Source organism: Anopheles marshallii, chromosome 3, assembly GCF_943734725.1.
Source record: "Anopheles marshallii chromosome 3, idAnoMarsDA_429_01, whole genome shotgun sequence".
NCBI lineage: Eukaryota > Metazoa > Arthropoda > Insecta > Diptera > Culicidae > Anopheles > Anopheles marshallii.
The window spans coordinates 66,926,986-66,947,787 of record NC_071327.1 but is presented as its reverse complement, the minus strand read 5'-3'; the positions used below and the strand labels follow the sequence as shown (position 1 = coordinate 66,947,787).

The window sequence follows — 20,802 nt, the reverse complement described above, 5'->3', positions numbered from 1 at the left end:
AACGCACGATAAATCGAACGCAAATAAATCATCAATATTCCTTTGCCGAAACCAACACCACCGCCTTCGACAGCACACACATCTTAATCGAAATCGTACGGCACTGGACACTGGGATGTGAAGGTGAGATTTTATGCTCATCCATCACCTGTCAACCCAACCTTGCCTTCCATATGGCCCCCAGGCGCCAACACCTTTCGAACGTGTGTACGGGGCGTATTGTCCCACATACACCGACAGGGAACAAAAAAAAGGTACAAAACAATGCCCAACACTGCCCGGTGCGAAAGAAGCCGCCGGGGTTGATCACACCCCGCCTGTTCATTATGTGCTCGTACTCTGGCCGCATCCGAAAAAGGGGTGCGCACGCGTGCAACGGATGACCTTACAGCATCGGCAACATAACGGCAAAGAAACAACAACAAAAAAATGTTTTGTGTAGATCCTTCCAAACTGGCCAATTGTTGCTGCTCTTCATGTATTCATGCTCTTTTTCATCCTCTTTCTTCGATTTTTTTATGTTCATATCGAATTGTTATTTAAATATTTCACTATACACCATCACAGCGCACCTGTGTCAAGAGATGGTGGGTTCCCCAACTTTCAGGGGCGGAATTCGACCAGCGGAACTGGTGGGGAAAGGGTTTAACAACAGAAATAACAGTTATTCCTTATTCGCGGTATCTTTTACGTTGGGTCCGCTGTTTTAAGGCCAAATCCCCCCACATACACACAAAGAGGCGCGATCGTTCGTAGCTTGTCCTCTACGCTTTATCTATTGCGCTTGCACGTCTCGCGAACCTAACGGTGATCAAGTTGACGGCTGATATCTACATTTATATTTTCTCGATCGGCACATGCTAACGCACGCGTTCCGTAGCGCCCACCCATTGCGAAAAAAAGTCCACCCACCGGCGCGGCATACGCGAGCATAGCTTGCACCGAATTGCATCGGTCTGCGCCAAAAGCTTTGCGGTCCGTTATGAGCGGGTTGGTTGTGCCGCTGGCGCGCGTTTGAGTGTGTACGGTTGCGGGAAATAGAAATTATGGCGAAATGGAAACAAAACGATCGTAGGGAAGAGTATTGCTTCCTATGGAAGAGCCAGAAGCTGGTGGTATAACATTTCCTCGCTTTGTGGCCTTTGGCGCACAAATAATTTTTAATCCAATGTGGGAAGAAAGGCCCATAAGCTTCTTGTGGATCGGTGGTGGGTGGACAAGAAATTTACTGCAATGAACAAGGTTTGAGAGTTTAATATCCAGTAAAATAAGTGAAATGTAGATTTTTATTAAATTACTTGTTTAAATTGAATTTAAAATTCTCCTAGCACTTTAAAAGATAAATAGTAACATTACCCCATGAAATTAAACGAGAAATAAAAAACTTTTGCTTTAAATATAATGTTTACATATTTTTAAGCATATATTTTATTTTACCAACCTGTTGAATATTGCTCTGTGTAGCATAAATATAAGAAAACGAAAAAAAATCAATGATCATAATAATAATGATGAAAATATTAATTTATTTCGTCAACTTTTTTTCTATTCTCATAAAACTGGTGACCTTATAGATATGTTAAGGACTGTATATCAGTTAAGCTTAGTGAAACATTATAATGTGCCCTTCCGACCGTTGTAGCATCGATTATTTAGGCATTCAGCATGACTGTAAACGGCTTTACAGATATCTGTTGTTTTGTGTTCCATTCATATTCTGACCGCTACAGCCGTGCTTAGATTTTCCATTTCAAGCGACAGTGAATTTATTGCGCACCTTAAGATTTGCTTTTCGGTAAAAGGACACCATTTAATCAATAACAGCAGCCGCAGCGGCTTCGTCCAAATTCGGCTTCCCTTAGCGCGGTAGGTGAGCACGCAGACGCGCGAGCAGCCCGCGAAGTACTTAATCACCCAAACACCCTTCGTTTGTGGCCGTGTCGAATGGATTCTGTTCGCCGAACGCTTAGAAGCCGCCAACCGATCGATTGCGAACGGATGGTGGATGAATAAATTACCGAACGCAGTGGATGAAAAATATTGATTTATGCTCCAGCTGGAGCCAGAAATTGCTAGGCTCCATAAGCGCTTTCCGGGAGCGAGAAGCGACAAATAATGCCACGGTTTTTTTTCCAGTTGGACCCTGGCCGCGATGCTTCAACGAGAAGAGTGTGAATAATTGGTAAAGATCGTGACGGTGTGGCGATCGTTTCACTGTCCAAAACCGAGTGATCCTAGAACCGCGCGCAAGAAAATCTAAAAGGGAATGCGAGAGAAGAAAGCTAACTCTCTGCCTGCGGTCGTGAAGTTATCTGTTTTTGTCTCCAAAAATCACCTTCGACACGGTTACGGAGCGAAAGATCTATTTCCTCGATGAATTCCAAATGATGCACCCTGTGCAGTTGTACCAGGGAAACTGTCAAACAAGCACCACCGATTGCCGACCCTGACAACATACAAACTTTTTAATCCAATAAATTAAAAATCCTCCTCCCCTCGAAATACACGCCATAAGAAACAAAAAAAACATAGACAGACACTTTTCCAAAAACGAGACGGAGATTCTTGTGATGAGAGAAAAAAAGGTACAAAGAAAGTGATACTACGCGAGGTAAAAATACCGACAAAAGTAAATGAAATGGAAATCGGGCAGCGGCGAGTTGGAGATAAAAAGAAGTTTCAAAGGGAAGGGACTATTTGAAAGGGATGTAATGTGCATCCTTTGGGATAGAAGATACACATTGAAAAAATAGTAAAAAAACAGAGGCGCATATCTTAGCACTCTGTTAATAAAGTTTAACGCTTAAAAACACATTATTCTTTTTCTATTCCCTGCAAGCGGATAATCAGAATGGGATGCGACAGTGAGATAAGCTTGAGCATTGAAAGCAGGGCATTAAATTCTTTCACCTTTTGGGGCAAATATTTATGCGGAAGGCATTCCGATGACCAAAAGCATAAAGTTGTACAGTATTTAAGGATTTGTGTCAAATCGATGAGTTTTGTTTGCAGAATGAAGTTTCGACTGCAAACAGAGCTCATCATTCGGATTTTCGATACCGATCTGGATGCTTACCTTCATTAAGCGATCCACACAAAAGAGCCTCCAACGGAGTACCGTAGAGGAAGAAAAAAACAATGCGCTGAACCAGATCGAATTCTACAAACCACGACAAATCAATAAGCCGACAATTCGAAGCACGACATATCCGTGTTGGAAATCGAACCACAATAGCGGCAGAAAATATTTTAATTCGATTTTAAAGCGAACGCGCTAGAGAGGCGACATAAATTAGAAATTAGGCATAATCAACCGCGAACAGCCGTGCTTCGTGAACGGGAACCAAAGCATCTTTTTTTTGTGTATTCCGATCTCACGATCACTAGGGTGAGGATGGTTTACGATAGAAAATGCTCCCGTATGAATGTTGATCGGTATGTTCTGATGAAATTTTCATTTTATTCAAGGATCCCATTTAAATGTGAATGAAGTTATGAGCGAAATTAAATTAAATGTTGGTAGTATTTTTTCAAACCTACGAATTTGATGTTATTTCAGCAGAAGTATTTAAATTTAATTACAACCATATTCAAAAAAGGTTGGAGAATATGTAAAATAATATACTAAATTTAAACTTTTCAGGAAACGATTAAAACGATGCATTTCCAATATCATTTGTGCAGTACAATGCATAAACTAACAAACCAAGGAACAACAGAGGAAGCCAATATTTTGAAAGGATAAGCTGGAAGAGTCTCAAACTTTAAATAACAAAAGTATCTCGTTAACTTCTCAGATGGGACTAATAATCGAACCACCGTTATGCAATCGTAAAAAAACGACCTTTGTTTGTGTAAAATGGGTTCCACTCCCAAGCTTCTCCCCCAATAAATCCACACACTATCCCCGATGGCTGCGTGGATCAAACAAAGCGATACTAATCTGGTGGGGAGCAGCGAGGATCATAAAATCGAAATCACTATATTCACGTGATACAACAAAAGCCCTGAAACAAACCTGACACAATTTCGATCGGACACCGGTTCGTGTGTGAAAAGATGAAATGAGCCATTGAAAGTTCCGCGGTTCCCCGAATGTGCGTTGTTGTGTAAAATGTTTCCATTCATCGACCCTCCGCCTAGCCGGGTAAGGATTGTCTGCACATAGGCGTGAGACATTTGTTCCAATTAAGAAATGCTTCTGCTAACCAACGCATGGACTAGCTTCCCGCTCGGAAAATGAGGAGACATTCTTCACTGTCTTCCCTAATAGCGGCAGGTAATCGGTAGCAATAGGAAGTCAATTCTAAATAAGCCGGACAGCGCAAAGATCGCGGTAGCGAAAAAGGGTTCAGGTTGGGAAAGATTTCGTTTCACAAATTCACAATTAATCTGGTTGCGTACAGCAGGGGAATGCCGATCGAACCCTTTCAACTTCCAACGAAATGGAAGGGACTATGCGGTGAGGTGAAACGAACGTAAAAAAGATGTTTATCAGCAGTGCATTGAACATCTGAGACGCAATCGAGTAGGAGGCAAACCCTGCGGTTTGTTATTCATCCCTTCGAAAGGGCCTGTTAGGAAACCCGAAAGGAGCCTCACTGGCTCAGATAATCGTTCGTTTGTTTTCTCCGTGTTTTTTTTTTCGCGATTTATATCTCCGCTCATCCCAAGCAGCAACTGGGCATATTAGAAAGGTTCGTCGCTTGTGCCCACAGCGATGTCTTTTGTCACTGTCGATTAAAATTATAATGCTAACAATCGTTGGAAAGGAAACGGATTGTGGGGTGGGAACCTGACTTTAATCATTGACTTCTGTTTCATTCCTCGTTTTTCGTATAATAATCATTCAAAAGGTAAACGATTATCATTTTAGCGCTAAAAGGGAAGAAAGGGAAGAAGCAGTGCTAATGTATCAAAACAGCCACTCGCTATGCAATAAGCTTACAAAAAAAGCGCAGATATTGGATTTGAATGAAAATAGACACGTATTCAGCACACTTCTAAAGCTAACGGACATTTGCTCTAAATCTACGTCAGCTTGATTCCGGCTTAAAGCCGTTGCGATATCGCAACCGAGATACGGTTGCTACCAGCATTCCGGTGCGGAACAGACGCACCGCAGCATATCACCGGTAGACATGGAAAGTATTTCACAATCCTTTTCCACCGTTTCCCGGTGCTTCGGTAGCACTCCACCACGTTGGTTAAGTAGAGCAGCGAGTAGAAAATGAAGGAGAACAAGACAATGGATCGAAAAATATGATAGATAGCGCTCGAGACAGCAGCACATCCACGACTAATCATATTATCCCGAAATTCTTCCGATTCCATCGACCGAAATGGACAGAGCAGAAGGAAATGGGATTTGATCCCTGCCAGTCCACTTTAAACCTCGCTTCGCCTTGGCTTCCGTTGTCGGCATGCCGACACTGCTGAGTTCTCGGTAGCGAACCGACCGGGTTGGTTAATGTTTTCTTGTTTCCCCCCCATAGCTAAATAGATAAAACAAATGCCATACGCGAAGCGTCTGCTACTGTGGATTAACTCAGCCGGGCACACCTTACTGTGTGGAGAGTTTTTATTTCTTGCTCCCGTTGAGTTCGTCAAAAAAAAAATCATCCCTGGGGTTTTCTATGTACGGCAAGGCTTCAATCTTGCCGTTGATGTATTTAAGTTGTTTCGAGATGGAGCCTAATCCAACCTGACATGTGCTGTTGAGGCAAGAAATCGTGGATTTGGTAGCTTTATCTCTGAGCCATAGGAATGAGCACTTGGAATAAGATATTCTAGAAAAAGGATAGTGGCCAATTTAAAAACAAGATTAATGAATTACGAGTTCAAACAGAAATTTTCGATTTCGTAGTTAAATTATTGGCTAAAATAAATGTCGAAGTACTTACCCCGGTTAAATCCTTTAATTCTTTCTCGTCATCCTAATTATTCTGATCCAATTGCATTCTGAAATGAATCCCCGTAAATCTCTCAAAAGAAAGGAATGCTCTCTGCAGTTGCACCAAATTCCTTCACAGCAACCTCGTGGATTGGTACTAACAGGAGCACTTTCTTTGCTCATTATTATTTATTATTTCCGAATTGTTATGATTAGACGAGCAGCAAAAAAGGATCCTGCTGCTGGAAAACGCACCTTACAGCCGCACGCAAAGAAAATGTTTTACCTTCGCGCCCCTTGGCTGTTGCGTGCGCGTATGGCTGTGTGATTGAGGATTTATTTTTCTTTCAGCTTACTGCTTGCGTTCAAGAATTGTTCGAACCCATTTCACCCTGCTTTGCATGGAAAAAAATGGTTGCGAACGGATCGCAAGCCGGGTGTACAGCGAGGGGTAAAGGCATAATTTATAGCCACCCAGAGGCGCTGATCGGGCTCCTGAGTCCTGAGATCGCGCACTGCCGCTCATTCGATGCGATAATAGGGAATTTTCCTGCAGTGTGGGGTCTCGATTACGGTGCACGAAGTAACTACCTACATAGCATCGTACATATACCGTCTGCAAAGAGGATCGCTTTCAAATCCCAGATTAATTTCCTTTCATTATTCCGTACGATACCGACAGTGGATTTATCGCTCTTGCGTCTCGCTTTCGCTTCACGTCTTGAAGTGTAGTTTTTATGTCTTTCAGCGCACAAACGTAATCTGGAAAGAATTTTAACGCTTAGACATCTACCCGCCGAAACCTTGAGAACCTAATGTGCACTGTGGAACTATGATTGCTTGACAACTTGACTACCGTATTGCCGTTTTTTCGTGCCACGGTATTTTTTTTTACCTTGCAGTCAAACAACAACCGACAACGTTCAACGTCACAACAATCAGTTTTTGCTACGTTAATTGCTAAGGGTGGTTCGTTAGTGGTTTACTTTTTAAAATTTTCACAAAAATGCCTGAGTGTTGACATCGTCGATCGTGAGCCTATGAATTGTCTAAGCTCTTGAACCTAGAATTATTTTACTGTGCCACATCAGCGTACAAAAATCTGAAATTGTAATGAATACAAGTAATTCATAAAACTCAATGATTTTAAACTGAAAATCCTAATTGAGTTTTGTGTTTGCAAGACTTACACTGGTAATTGTATTACATTTTTTATATTTTTAGAATTAATGATTAAGCAAAGCTAAATTATTTAAAATAGCATGTTTCATCAGTGGTGAGGAATCCTTTTATCCTGCTAGATCCCATTATCGGTACGGTAACGTGACTTTATGGTCCACTTCCTGTGCGCATTCCTGTCTGGCACACTGTTGCACACGGCGCGAAACAAACGACGCATTTATGGCCGTCCGCCAGAAGATTCAGGCAAGTCGTCACCAAAAATGGGCGACAATTACACGACCACTATGGGCTATAAAGAACCCATCATCGTCCCTTTTCTCAATGCGACGGAAGGACGCATGTGTTAGGGGACACAACCTTTCCGAGCTAATTAATGGGCTTATTTTTGACGTCGTAGCCATAAAGTTGATTGAAAGATGTTGCCATATTCTCGGATTATTGCAATTTGTTCGTTTTGGACGGTGATATAGCTTGTTGGTAGCTATGGCATTTGAAATGTTGAATAATTTAATTGTTTTTAGCCACAAACAAGTGCAATTTTTCATCAAAATTATTTTTAGATGGTTTCCCACAGAGAGAGAGATAAATAAAATCATGAATAATTTATAATATTTCACGCTGAACTCCTCCCCACGGGTTACAAACCTTAATGAACAAATGCAACCGAAGTCGTAAAATAGAAGCGGAACTGTTTCACCACAAAACCGTTTCATCCGTACTAAAATCTTTCAAACCGACAATAGCAAACCATACCGAACGTAACAAAAATGGGGCCCTCCACTGGCTGGTTGGCGTTTATTTCCACCAAGCACAACACGGTATGTTTGGTTTTATGCCCTCGGAGACAGGTTAATTCACAGTCTCCGCTGGGCGGTGGTATGTTGTAAACCGTTTTATAACCATATAACGTTCTACCCCTCGCTATCGGCACTGATGCGTTCATAATCGAATTTCTCTCGATCAATCGCAAAAGCCCGCATCCAGGCCGCCATTTAAATACCGTACATTTTACACCAATAAATACGCTGGGGAGGCTATTTTGTCCTTTCTTTATCATTCCAATCGTTCTGTTTTCGGAACACACGAGAGCACATAAAAATATTTACGATCGCTCCAGATATCGCGCAAGATTGTATTTTCGTTGTTTGCTGGTGTCAATAAAAATGCAACGCTCCGAGAAAGAAATGATCTTGCAGCGAGATCCAACACAGCACAAGCACAGCACAACTTCAAATATCATAACCTACGCCCATCTGGGATTCGTTGGCAAAACAGCCGTTCGGAACCCCTCACGAAAGCTAGGCCCTCACAAAACACCTCCGGAAAGGGTGCGAGAGCAGAGAAAAGGAAAAAAAAAACCCCGAAAACGATCAATTTTGTCTTCCTTTTTTACGATCAATCAGTTGAAATCTCTCATATTTTTCGTCCCTTTTTATCCGACGAACAGTTACGGGTACTTCCCTAAGACGGCGGTACCTACAGAACGGGGCACGGCTAAGAAAAGGCAGGAGGTATTTATTATGATTTTATGTAAATTGAATCTGCCGAATTTTTTATGGTGTCTCCCCTGAAAACCGATCAAGCGCGCCCGGTTTAGAGTGCGATTTGCGTCAGCTGGTTCGCTTTGTTCGTTTGGGCTTAAACTCTCAAAACTTAATTAGCTACAAAATGCTCCACGGTCTTCATCGGTGTTTGAAGGGAAGAATCTCTTCAGATCTCCGGCATTGTAAGGGCGCGAACGTTGGAGTTTTTTTTTGTCATAAAATCCCCATTCCACAGCAAATCTGCTCCAAATTTGATGAAATTTCATTATAAAACGAATGCAGCAGAAAACTCCAACCATCCGTCTGCCGCGCCGATGCAACAAGTGTCACTGATGCGAGAGTCACAGCTCGTGATGCGTGTTGGGAGCAACCAAACAGCACGACCCGGCAATAAAAGCATAAATGTTTATGATCTTTCTCAACGAGGTTGTTTGCACGGCCCCCTCCCTATTTTCGAAGTCGCCTTGCTTTCACCGTCAGGATGCGTCCACACAGCGAATGATAAATATTTTAATTGCATTTATAAAACTAGCACACGTGGAGTGGAGTGACAAACGGTTTGGTGAGGAGCGAATGGGGATGGTGAAGACCCAACCCCCTGAAACGGATAAGGGCAGAGCGTTTTTCATTGATAATCAGCCACGGCACATTTGTAGCTTTATGGGGAGATTTATTTTCCTCTCCCAGAAGGTGCCCCATTGGGGCGTCGTTGCTGACTAAAGTGTGTTTTGAAGGCGGTTTGTGAAAAGTGCAACCCTCGGCAAATGTGCATTGATGGTCAAATACGCGCAAAAGCGTGAATTTAATGTTGACCATGTCGCATCCATCTACGTGCAGACGAGCTGATTTGCTCTCGACTGTTCGACTGAAAAAAAAATAAATAGCAGGGAACACTTTTCCAAGCCTTGGGAGTGAAAGGGGTGTGATGGTACACGGGCGACAGTTTGGCGAAAATATTAAAAAAGGAAGGTTTTAATGTGCCCCAAGAGCGAAGCAAATGGATATTTCGACATAATAATCTCACACAATTTATGACACCCCATTTTCAACAGTTGCTGGCAGCGTCCAGCCCGGCCCCATTCCAGCTCATCTCTAATGAAAAATGTTATTTGGTTTTATTTATTTCATTTCCGGCGCTGCGTCCTGGCGTTCACTTCACCACCGGTCAAATTGCACTTGCACTCGGCAACGATGACAACGATGAATGACGGCGCTGAATGATGCTGATGACGATCGCTGTACGCCGCCTCCCATTGCCGTGTGATGACGCGTTCGGGGGCTAATTATCGTTTGGATTGTGCACGCATCAACACGTAGCACCAACTCGGGCGCCAAGCTTAATGGACAGACACTGCAAGCAATGGTATGTTATTTAAGTTGTTATTGTTTTAGCGTATTTAAGCATGGATCCTTTTAAGACGCGAGGATCGATTTTCAGAACGAAAAATCCTTGTTGATGTTCAAATCAAATCTAAAGTCACTCACGCACATGAGTGCCCGATGTGGGGAGCTCATCGAATCGTAGTTGCGCAGTGGAAAAGTGGGCGTGTTTAATCGCACGCGTGGTAAAATGAGTGAGTGAGTACGAACAACGCGTTCCTTGTTTCTCGCGCATATTAGAAGCGTTAGCATGCGTTACATTGCGTTACGATTTTATAATTCCTGCAGTTTTTTCAAATATTTTTATAAAGATACCATATTTAATGAAAAGGAAACACTTGCATTATATTAAACTGGGTTTTGTCATGATTTTTTCGGAATTATAAACAAATGTGTAACCCTTCTTGTTATTATTTACAACGCACCGAATGAACCAAGCAAATTGGTATGATTTCAATAATGCTAATCACAACATTATCCCCAAACAGGATCTGCTGCTTGGTGCACATCCATCAACACAGGCGATCAACGTGAAGCGTGAGCCGGAAGATCTGCGCAAGGAGCCGAAAAATCCTCGCAGCCAGAAGGTGAGTTTATTGCTCATTTTCACACCACTGCATATACAATCGAACCGATCACTAGATCGCGGTATGGGTATACTCATCAAATCGTTCGGGGTGTTTTATTGTTTCATTTGATTTAATATTCAACTTTCGCAACGGAAAAACCTGTTCCAATGGGTTAGGATATCATTTTCGTAAACTCCCGGTGTTAACCACTAAAACCTTGCCTCAAAGATCGAACTCATTTGGCATTAATCTTGATCAAGTAACCTTTCGTTCAACTCCTCACGAAAAAGTGTTTGGAATATCAGCAATCCATCAAAACCAATCATCATCCCACCTGCTCGTTACAGCACACACATGTCGGCAAATTTATATAACACAATTTTATTCTTCTCCTGAAGGACAACCTTCACTGAGCTGACGAAAGCATTGATTAAACAACGCACACTATCCTTCCCAAACAATCAAAACAGAACAGGAAAAAAAATGGGATACTTTCAATTTGCCGATAATTTAATTTACCCTGACAGCTGACAAAAGCCGCATATTTCTCGTTTGCTCGCGATTTCTCCTTCCGATGGTGTGTGTGTGTACCGGTGTGTACCGTACTTGCATGTTCCACCTTCCATATATGGTTCTGCCGAAACGCAAACGAAAGCGCCACTGCTCCTGTAGAGCAAAAAAAAAAGGGAACAAAAACGATAACAACAAATCCTTCCATTCAACGAGCCGCGTTCACATGCATATATGATTGTGTAAGGATCGTTAAAGCGAGCGAGAAGGATTGGGGGATTTTATCTTTTGCCCCTGCACAATCAATCGCAAACCCGATCGTACACGATCTTCTATGGTTGTCCTTTTTCCAAACCTCCATCTCTTCACCGCCCTACCTTCCCGACAATCATCGCGTTTGATCGCAAAACAGGGGATCCTTTTTGCTCCACTCGTGGTATGTGCGTCCGACAATGTGGAATCGTACTGACCGATCACTGACAGTCAACTTTCGCCCGCGTCCTGGTTGTTGTTGTGTTCGCGTTGCGAACGTCCGAAAACGGGGTGAATTAAGGAACCGATTTTAGAGTGGAAGCGAACGCCGCCACTATTTGCGCTACATTATCGCGAGTTGAAGTGATAAGTGTGTGGCCCTGCTGGCCCGAAACGATTGACGCCCCGGAATATGCACCCGATGGTTTCGTTGCTGCGTTGTGCGGTTGTTGTTGTCGTTGCGCACGATCGAATGATTTTGACGCTCTCTTTTTGGAGGAGAGTGCATCGTCAGACGCCTTTTACTCCCCCTCACTTAGGGTGGGGTTGTTGTTCCTGTTTTATAGGATCCAACCATCGGTTCCTTTCCATTTCAGACAAAGTAATTTAAATACACGTCGTCGATTTGATCCAATAATTTTGCTCGCTTTATACATCATTGAATGTGCGATTAGTTTTACTAGACTATAAATACGTGCTTACGACACTTGTTTTGATTTTAGAATCCTTTTTCTTTCGAACATCCTTTTTATCCTTCTCAGGAAGTCAATCGTATCGATTATATTTATTTTCGCTCCCTTTTGTATCACATCACATCAACATCCTTTCGATTTGTCATCCCTCTCCAATAGCGCGTCCTTTCGAAACGAAAGTACACACACGCAGGGTGAAAGCACCCTGCGACGTAACGCGTTCCCTACATTGCCAATTTTTTTCCTTCTTTGCAACCCTTTTCCCGTGCGCTGGGTGCGAAAGAAAGGGTTGCGAGTCCATATTTCCATATTGATCCGATTTCTGCGACACACCGTTCGCACACTATTGCACACGTACAGAACCTTCCAAAAGAACCAACCCCATGCCGCAGAATAACCTTTCGCATTGCCACTTTACCGGGCGGGACAGTTTTTTTTTTATTTGTTTGCAAAACACAAAATGCACACTCAAACACACGACAGGGCGCAATTGCATCGCGCAGCGTGGAACCACTTGAAAATGCAATCGAATGCATTGGGCTGGTGGTAGGGGTAGCCTATGGTTGTCAACCGATATGTGACTGTTGATGGCAATTCATTTGTCAATTGGCCGATTAGCAATCGGTAATCGATCGGGGTGGATTATGCTGTGTCAAATGTAACGTAGAATGCATTATGCTTATGAATGTTCTTTAAAAAGGGTCCAGCACAATGCTCTTTTATTCGTACTCTCATATCGCTCTGTTCATTTTATTAAGTCTTTAAGGTTGGATTATGCTTCTGGAAAATGTACAAGTCCTGTCGAAGTTGTCTCTGAAATAATGACCACTTTTAAGCATTCAAACTGCATCATAGCATGTCACGTTCAAGGTATTGTTTTAGCCGTTTCGTTGTTGTTTAGAATGATAGAATAAGTTACTAAAACTAAAAAAAAACCAAACGATACAGCATATCTCCGCTTCCGAGAAAATGGATCTCAAGTGTTGCAACGCTATAAACCATAACCCATTCTTGCCTTTTTGACCTGTGCGTTTCCGTTCACCACTCTCGGCCGGCCGGTTTGGTTTTTAGTGTCTAACGCTGCTTCTGCAACCCGCGTGAACCATTAAAATGTTTCCTTCCTTCTACATCTAAATCCACACGTCTAACACCACCGGCACCGGGAGTTTGCAACCGCGTTGCACGAAGGTTGATGGAAGTTCTGCGCTGTTTCTGCGCATTCTGCGCCTTTTGCGCTAGAAAAGCGGAAACATAAAACGCAAAATGTTACCCAACGATGGTGTCGCTGGCCGTGGAGCAGCTTTCCCACCTGGCCCCGGTGGAAGTGAAGGGCCGGGAAATGTGGCACTAAAAATTCTACATTAAACGAACCCAGACGCCGCGGAGAGAAGGTATGCTCTCCATAGTTTTATGGCCCATTCTGTGCGCTATTGTAGAGGACGTGCGGTGGATCCTGGAACACGGTAAAGGAAGTTTGCCGACGAACAAGCAGCCGAGACTACGCGGTTCGGCGAAGTCGTTCCTCTTCGAACCAGACGCACTTTCGGACATTCTAGTTCGGGGTGTGTTTGCGTCATGATGTTTTATGGGTTTTTAGCGTTTTTTTTTTTTTGGAAGCCCAAGAAAAGAACACCGAACACGCGTAAAGGGTTGTACGTTCTGGTTTCTTTCTAATGGGAGGCAATTTCAAGGACAGCTAAACGCTGCGTGGAATTCCGCAAACAGGAACACGTTTCGCAATGTATTATTGTTTAGAAGCTGCCAATGGTTTGAGGTTTTATCACAGGTGTCTGGAAGACCTTTTCTTGAATACCGTCAGTTTTAAACATTGAGACGTTAGACAACATAAAACTAAAGAAGTTACCAATACTGGAATACCTTTGCCAGGATACTCACAGAATCCTTCACGAATTCGATCGCGATGTCCTATAACTCAAAATAGGACAGCAGTTCTCCTCCCAGAGCTAGGCCCGGGAAATCACTCACCCTGCCCTGAGCGAGTAGCAGCACCTTTGGAGAAAAGGAAGACACTTTTTCGATCTACGCTGGGCTTGAGGTTTGTGCGCGCGTATACTTTGCGCATCCATCACCGTCATCCATTCGCCGTCCTCCTTGCGCATGCTTCTCACACACATGAGTGCCCTTTTCCCTAGGTTCTCCCTTCCCTCCTTCCCAGCGTACCCCGCCCCGAGGATGAAGGAAACCTCTTGCTCATTGCTTTCTACGCACTTCTTACCGGTTTTTCCTTCTGCAGCCGCGTACGTACGTCTTCGTTATCTCTTCGTTCCATTCCCTTGTTCGCTTTTGCTCTCCCTTTTGCTTTCTTTCTCCTTCGTTCGTTTCTTCGCGCTGCGCCGCGAGTTCCGAGCGCAGGCTCGATCTCGCTCACCGATCGCCCGGTACATAATGCTTCCCGCTCGTGCACACACACGCTCCCGCTGTTTTCGTACGCACTCGAGTGTTCACACTGCCTTCCTGGTGTATTCCTTTCCCTGCAAACAGAGTGCGTTCCTCCCGTCCCGTTCTGCTTCCCTCTCCCCCCTCCCGCAACGAGAGATTGCGACCCGACAAAACCGACCGGCGACGTCGAGGACGGACCTCATCAGCGCACTCTGATTACGCGGGCCCCGGGTGCTTGATTTAGTCTATCAAAAGACGTTGATGAATCGAGATCGAGTGAACGTGCGTGCGTTTTCTGTTCATCGTCGTCCGCTGCTCGTGCTCTGTTGCGGGTGCGTGTCCGTGCGTGCGGTAGATTTTTGCTAGTGCCGTGTTGGTCCTTGCAGTTGTACGGAACCGAATGATAAATCGTGTGTGCATAAGGTTTCTCCGCGCAGGGCCGGAAAGTGTGAATTAAGCCCATCACGACTCGAGAAAAAGTGTTATTAAAGGTGTTTATTGGTGTCGTTGTGTTTTCCGTTTGTGCGCCAAAAAGAAAAGCAAATTGTCGTAGAGATTATTTCACTCTTGAGGAAATATTCAACCACCTGTGAAGAGTAGTGTTCGAGTGGGATATAATTTTACACTCCAAAAAAGTTCTCACAATTTATTCGTAGTAAAAGTGTGTCCTTTACCGATTTGATTTCTGGTGAGTTATTTTTGCCTTTTCGTGTCCTTCCGCTCAAACTCCCGGCCGAATGATTGACAAGAGTTCCTGCACAAAGCTCGTGAAATGATGGAAACAACATATTTTGGTTACTGTGGCTATTTACATAGTAAAGCGCGCAAGGCTTGACTTATTGGAGTATGATCGATGATCGTCGTTCGACCTGAAGTGCGCAACTTCGCGTTTCGTTGCAAGTGCAAAAACTGTGCCTGATCGATACCGGGTCGCCCGAGCATAACTTTGCGTGCGCATAAACTATGGTCGACCTAAAAAAACAACCACATCTGGACACAAATATTTCAACAATCCCTTTCGATCGATCGACAACAGTAAACGTGCTGGCAGCAACAGTGAATCGGGTAGTTTTGTTGCCTGTACGCACTGGTCCTTTAATTGTGGTACAAACGCGTACTGTACGTGTAAAAAGTAAAAGGACACTCTTCTTTCCCGCCATCGCGCGTAATGACTGGGAAATGCAAAAATGCAGCAATTTTACGTGCCCGGTACCGTGTGAGTGGACAGTAATTTATTTTAAATATGACAGTTTAAGGCAAAATTTGTACTGACCGAAAAGGACGTGTTTGGGGTGCCTGTCTTTACTGTTGCGGATCGGATAATTTTACCAACATCGCGGGCGCCCCGGCGTGTGTATCGCAGTGCGTGGTGTTTACGGGTGTATCGTGCGGCGAACGATCGTGAACGTGCCTCTCGTGTCCGAAAGTGTTTCGTCCTTTCCGATAGTGCCGCTAGTGGTGCTTCAAGATGACCTCCTGAATTTCTTGTGTTTTTTTTTGTCGTTGCTTTGCCTACATAAGCCTTCTTTATTCTTCTCCCTATTTTGTGTTCGCCCTCTTTCGCCCGCCGATTTGTCCTGCGCATAATTGTTCCTTAATGTGGCACGCCTTTCGGTTGTGCGGACGGAGTTCGGCTGTGCGTGATGGAGTCGAATTGTTTTACCTGTACGGTAGTCACGTGAAACAATTTGATGCGTTGCGGAGTTGAGCGGAGCTGAATGTTGCACAGCAACGTTGCGTGCTGTACGATGCTTCAGTGAAAAGACAGAGCATACGTGCGTGATGGTGCGTCTTACTGCGATGCGCTATCTTAAACACCATCTTTGCGTATTTATCCTGCTTGTTATCGCATGCTGGATGTTCATGTGCTTGTGGGACATAAGCGGAGAGACGATACAAATTTGTCATAAGTTTATGAACGGATGGCAGATAAAATGTTGTATTCATATTAGTGTAATTTAATAATCGCTTATATTAGACACGACACGTCCCATACGAAAAGAAGCAATTCAATACGTCATTCGCAAGTGCTACAATTAAGTAGAAACAAAGCTTCAATTCAACGCGCCCAGCGGTGTGAAACGTTTGACAGTCATTAGTCGTTCCTTAATGAGACTGTTTCATTTCCTGCTGATGGACACTTCCGATCGCCTTCAAAACGTTCCCCACTTATCAACCCGGTTGTTTGCTGTTATCATCCTTTCCCTGGCCTGTACAATGTGAAGGAGACCGGTCGATTCTTACCGGTGGTGTATGAAGCGTTTGTTGCCAGTTAAGTTGAACGATGTTGATAGGAAAGCATGAACCTTGCGTAAGGTTCTTGCACCGGCATTGTATTGTTTTTTTTTTTTCGGGCCACCAAGAAGCCTTCAAGTTTTGAGTAGCTTTCCGGTGCGAAAAAGAAAAACACACAGCACAAACACTCGTGTGTGTTTGAAGTGTGTGGGTTGCTTCACACCAGCACGCAGCCGTGCATAACAAATGACAATTTATCGAGTTATTATCGGTACGGCATAAATTAGCTGCCCATCTGCACCGAAACAGGCACCGTACCGCACCGACGGGAGTTTGGATGACCCAATAGCGGGAGGTCGTGATAGTGTTTTGTTTGTTCCTATCAGCTGAAATGTGTGCTTGTTTTTTGCCGTTCTTCCTACTTGGTGGGAAATAAATATCGGAACGTAGCCTACAAAAAAAAACGGAAAAGAACGACGGTAAAGTAAAGTGGCTGCTCGATGGCACGTTTATCTGCGCACCAACCACCCTACCACACACCCGGGTGGTGCTAATTTATGAGTAGGACAGCCCGGGGATGGGATGGGACTCTTTCGGAAAGGAACGGAATGTTTCCAACTATTAGTAGATTTATCATTAATTAGCGACGAAAAATGAGGTAATGTTTGTGTAGCGCTGCGGGTGAGAAAACAATCATGCGATAGGAATGTGTCTTCCCGATCCGTTGGGGGAAAATAATAACACAACCGTGCGGTTTGCCATGCCTTCATAGCGCTTTCGAAACGACAAACAATAGCGCTGATGAAAGGTGTCGTGCGTGTGTGGGAATAAAATAACGTCACCCACTCGCTTAATTGTTGTGCTCCCAACCCCCCCCCAAAACACAAATCCAACCCCGTACGGTACACGGTGCAGCAGCTTCCGCTAATTGCACACATCGTTCCACCGATGATGCGACGATCGGTTTCCAATCAAACAATGCTGGTGGTGATGAAAATTGGAAGATCAATCGGTACACACGGCCTTGGGTTTGCGATCGACGACACACCGAGCGGCAGAAAGCAAAGGGGCGGAGGGAGAGTGCTAGAAAATTATGCAGATTTTCCCTCCCGTATGGACCCAAGTGGGAGAATGTATCGCAGCATAACCTAATCTGGCGCATAAATATTCATAATGCGCCACTCCCGCCATGCACCGTACCCTTTCGCGCGAGCGCATCGATTGCGATCGCCGGGTAATCCGAAGCCGACAGAAATCTCAACCTTTTACGTCTGTGAAATCTGATTAAAAATTAAATGAGCTACCAATCTACCCCTTGGAACCCCGGACGGGGTGCGTGTGTGTATGTTTGTGCCACGCTAGGTTTCGGGGTGCTTGATTCGGTGCCGATCATTATATTACTATTCCCGATCGGTATTAGCTGAATAGGCCAATACTATCATCATCATCATCATCTTCATCATGATGATCGTCACCATCGTCGGCTTTTACACGGTCCCGGCGACCATCATCACACGGCGAGGTAGCGGGCGAACATTTCATTCCAATTTCAATCGTTTGAAATTCGCTCGCTCTCCCTCTCTCGCGCACGCATGCCTAAAATTCTCGCCATCCCCAAAAGGTTCGTCGCTTGGAGTCTTTCGTTTCTTTCGTATGGACCAATCGCGTACGGACGATAAATAAAATCCAAATTTATTGAGTATAATTAAGAATCGAAGGTAATAATTTCGATGCAGATAGAGCAATGCTTTTGCGTGTGATACGTGTATGGTATGTGTGGTATGGGTTGAGTTCCAGTGAGAAAGGCAGAGCGAGAGAGATAGAGCGTGTGCAAAGGAAACTGTGAACAAAATATCGAACAAAACACAGCGCGCAGTGGCAAGCCAGCAGGTGATCGTGAGGATTCAAACACTCCTCGGTCCGAAGGGAGTTAATTAATTCTTTTTCAGAAATTATTAGATCTTCTTTCGGCACTGCAATGGGTGGTAGGAGTCGTATTTCGTACCGTTGAATAATTCGAAACGAAATTTCCAATACCCCCTGCGAAAGGATACTTCACATAGCGAGGGACATGGGCGGTGCTGTTGTAGGCTAGTCATTGATTATCCATCGTTTTGTGCTAAGAAAGCAATCGAACCATATGCGTAAGCAGATCACCAAGCGCGGCTAATCGGTCCTCCTTATATTGCTCCAATTTTTGGGTGACGATCGTCGTCTCCATTTCCGTTTTCGCGCTCACAGTGTGACGATTACGAACGATCAAATGTGCCATTTCGTTGCGGCGAGGAAACCAATCAAGAGTTTATACACATCCACAACCAGTGTGCGTTCGATAATCGTCTTTGTCGAATTTATAATTAATTTTCTTTCGACGCCGGTTTAAATGAAATGAAATTTGGACGAAGAATAAATCGAATCAAACTCGTCCTGTTTATTGGTTTCATTCAAGAAAAAAAAACAACCCTGCAAATCAGTGAATAAAAACATCCCACCCCAGGGCCCATGAGATTCTGGGCTGGGCCTTTCCTTCGACAGCAAACGCTACATTCCCAACGTGCACGATACGTGTGTCGTAAAATGGGTACGCAATTAAAAAATATTAAATGTGAAAATGCACTTAACTTTAACGGCTTTCGGTACGCCATTTTTGTGTGATTGGCTGGAACGAAATGCAGTGTTCGCGAGGATGGCAAAAATTAAATACACACTTTGAGCTGAATCAAGGGCCGTCCATAAAAATCGTTCGTCCATCTTTTAGTCGGCGCTTCGGACTGTTGGACCATTCCCACAGCCGCCGTCCGTTGCGCAGTCCGAAGCAGTCGAATGCGAAGTGCAGGACGACGTCGGATAAAATCCTTCGATTTTGCGTTTCGAAAGTTGCCTCACCGAAACGAAACGTTCGCAGGATCGAGATCGATTGTGGTGCTGCCGGATACTTTCACTACACCCGCGCGAAATAAATGATTTCATTGTTATTTTATTACGCTGCACTTTGCGCCATAAAACGCTAATCCGGTAAATTAGCGAAGCGAAGACGGACGTACCATTGTATGCTCCAGTTTGAAGAGTTACACCCCGCTCGACCGATTTAACCTGATGCGGTGTGGACTTCAGTTAGATCATGTCGTGTTTATCGCCGTTTAATCCTGCACGATCCGAGACTGCATATATGTTATCGGTTCGCTTATCGATACTGAATGCATTGAAATTCATACCATCAAATTTCAATCAGTTGCAATACAAGCGAAGTTAAAGAAGAAAACTTTTCTTCAGATGACTCGTATGCGATTTGGCCAACTTAATTTGAAGTGAATGGCGTGAAACGGAGAACGGAAAACAGCAAACCTGGACAGCACACAAACGGTAAAAAAAATTGTCACTTGATACGCAACCATCGCGTATCGGAATCAATCGATCGTTTCATGCGAAACTTGTTTAACGGGCTACCGGAATAACTTTATACATTTTTGCGTAAATTATATAAATCATCGACCGGCTACCAAATGCAGGTGGTGCTGAATGTTGCCTTCATCCGCATCATTGTCATTACATCCTTCGCAGAAAATTCTTTCACTTTCTTCGTGTCGTTTTGGTTTGTTTTATTGTGTTGCTTCTCATTATTGTTTGTTTTTGGATATGTTCGTGTAATTTCTTCATTTTCGGTTAATCAGAAAATGAGATTTTACTTTTGCTTTTGCTTTGTTAATGAATGTAGTTTCGTTCTTCCTTTGGGCCTGCTTAAGCAAATCAAGCTAATTCCAGTACAAATTTTGAACATTTTTTAATGAGCTCAGCAAATGGATTAACGCAGAGGTGTTCTGATCTTTTTTTCTGACTTCGGATATTTTTATTCATCCAAGCAGGTTGACTGTTTGCCAAAAAAATGCAAAACAAAACAAACATAAAAGAATAACAAAAATAATCCCAATCACTCCATACTCGCGATCACATCTCATGCGGAACCGCTGGCAGCTCGGTCCCGTCCAGCTTCATTTATGCGCTCTCATAAATTAACGACAAACGACTCATTCTCTGACAGCGCGTATCAATCGCGCTTGCGCTAATGTGATCCATTTTCGATTACTTTTTTTTTTTTGATGCTGTGTTTCTGCGTGTACCTTGTTACCTTTCAATGTAGTTTTGCT

General features: G+C 43.8%; 1 protein-coding gene across 1 annotated transcript in view; it reads left to right on the top strand.

Moving 5' to 3' along the window:
• The window catches only part of LOC128714846 (protein grainyhead-like), a 136,960-nt gene that overhangs the window by 69,233 nt on the left and 46,925 nt on the right, over positions 1 to 20,802 (top strand). The window contains exons 2-3 of the mRNA XM_053809727.1: positions 9,937 to 9,982; positions 10,488 to 10,586. Of these exons, the coding sequence (XP_053665702.1) occupies positions 9,937 to 9,982; positions 10,488 to 10,586 (145 nt within the window). The remainder of the gene's footprint in view (positions 1 to 9,936; positions 9,983 to 10,487; positions 10,587 to 20,802) is intronic.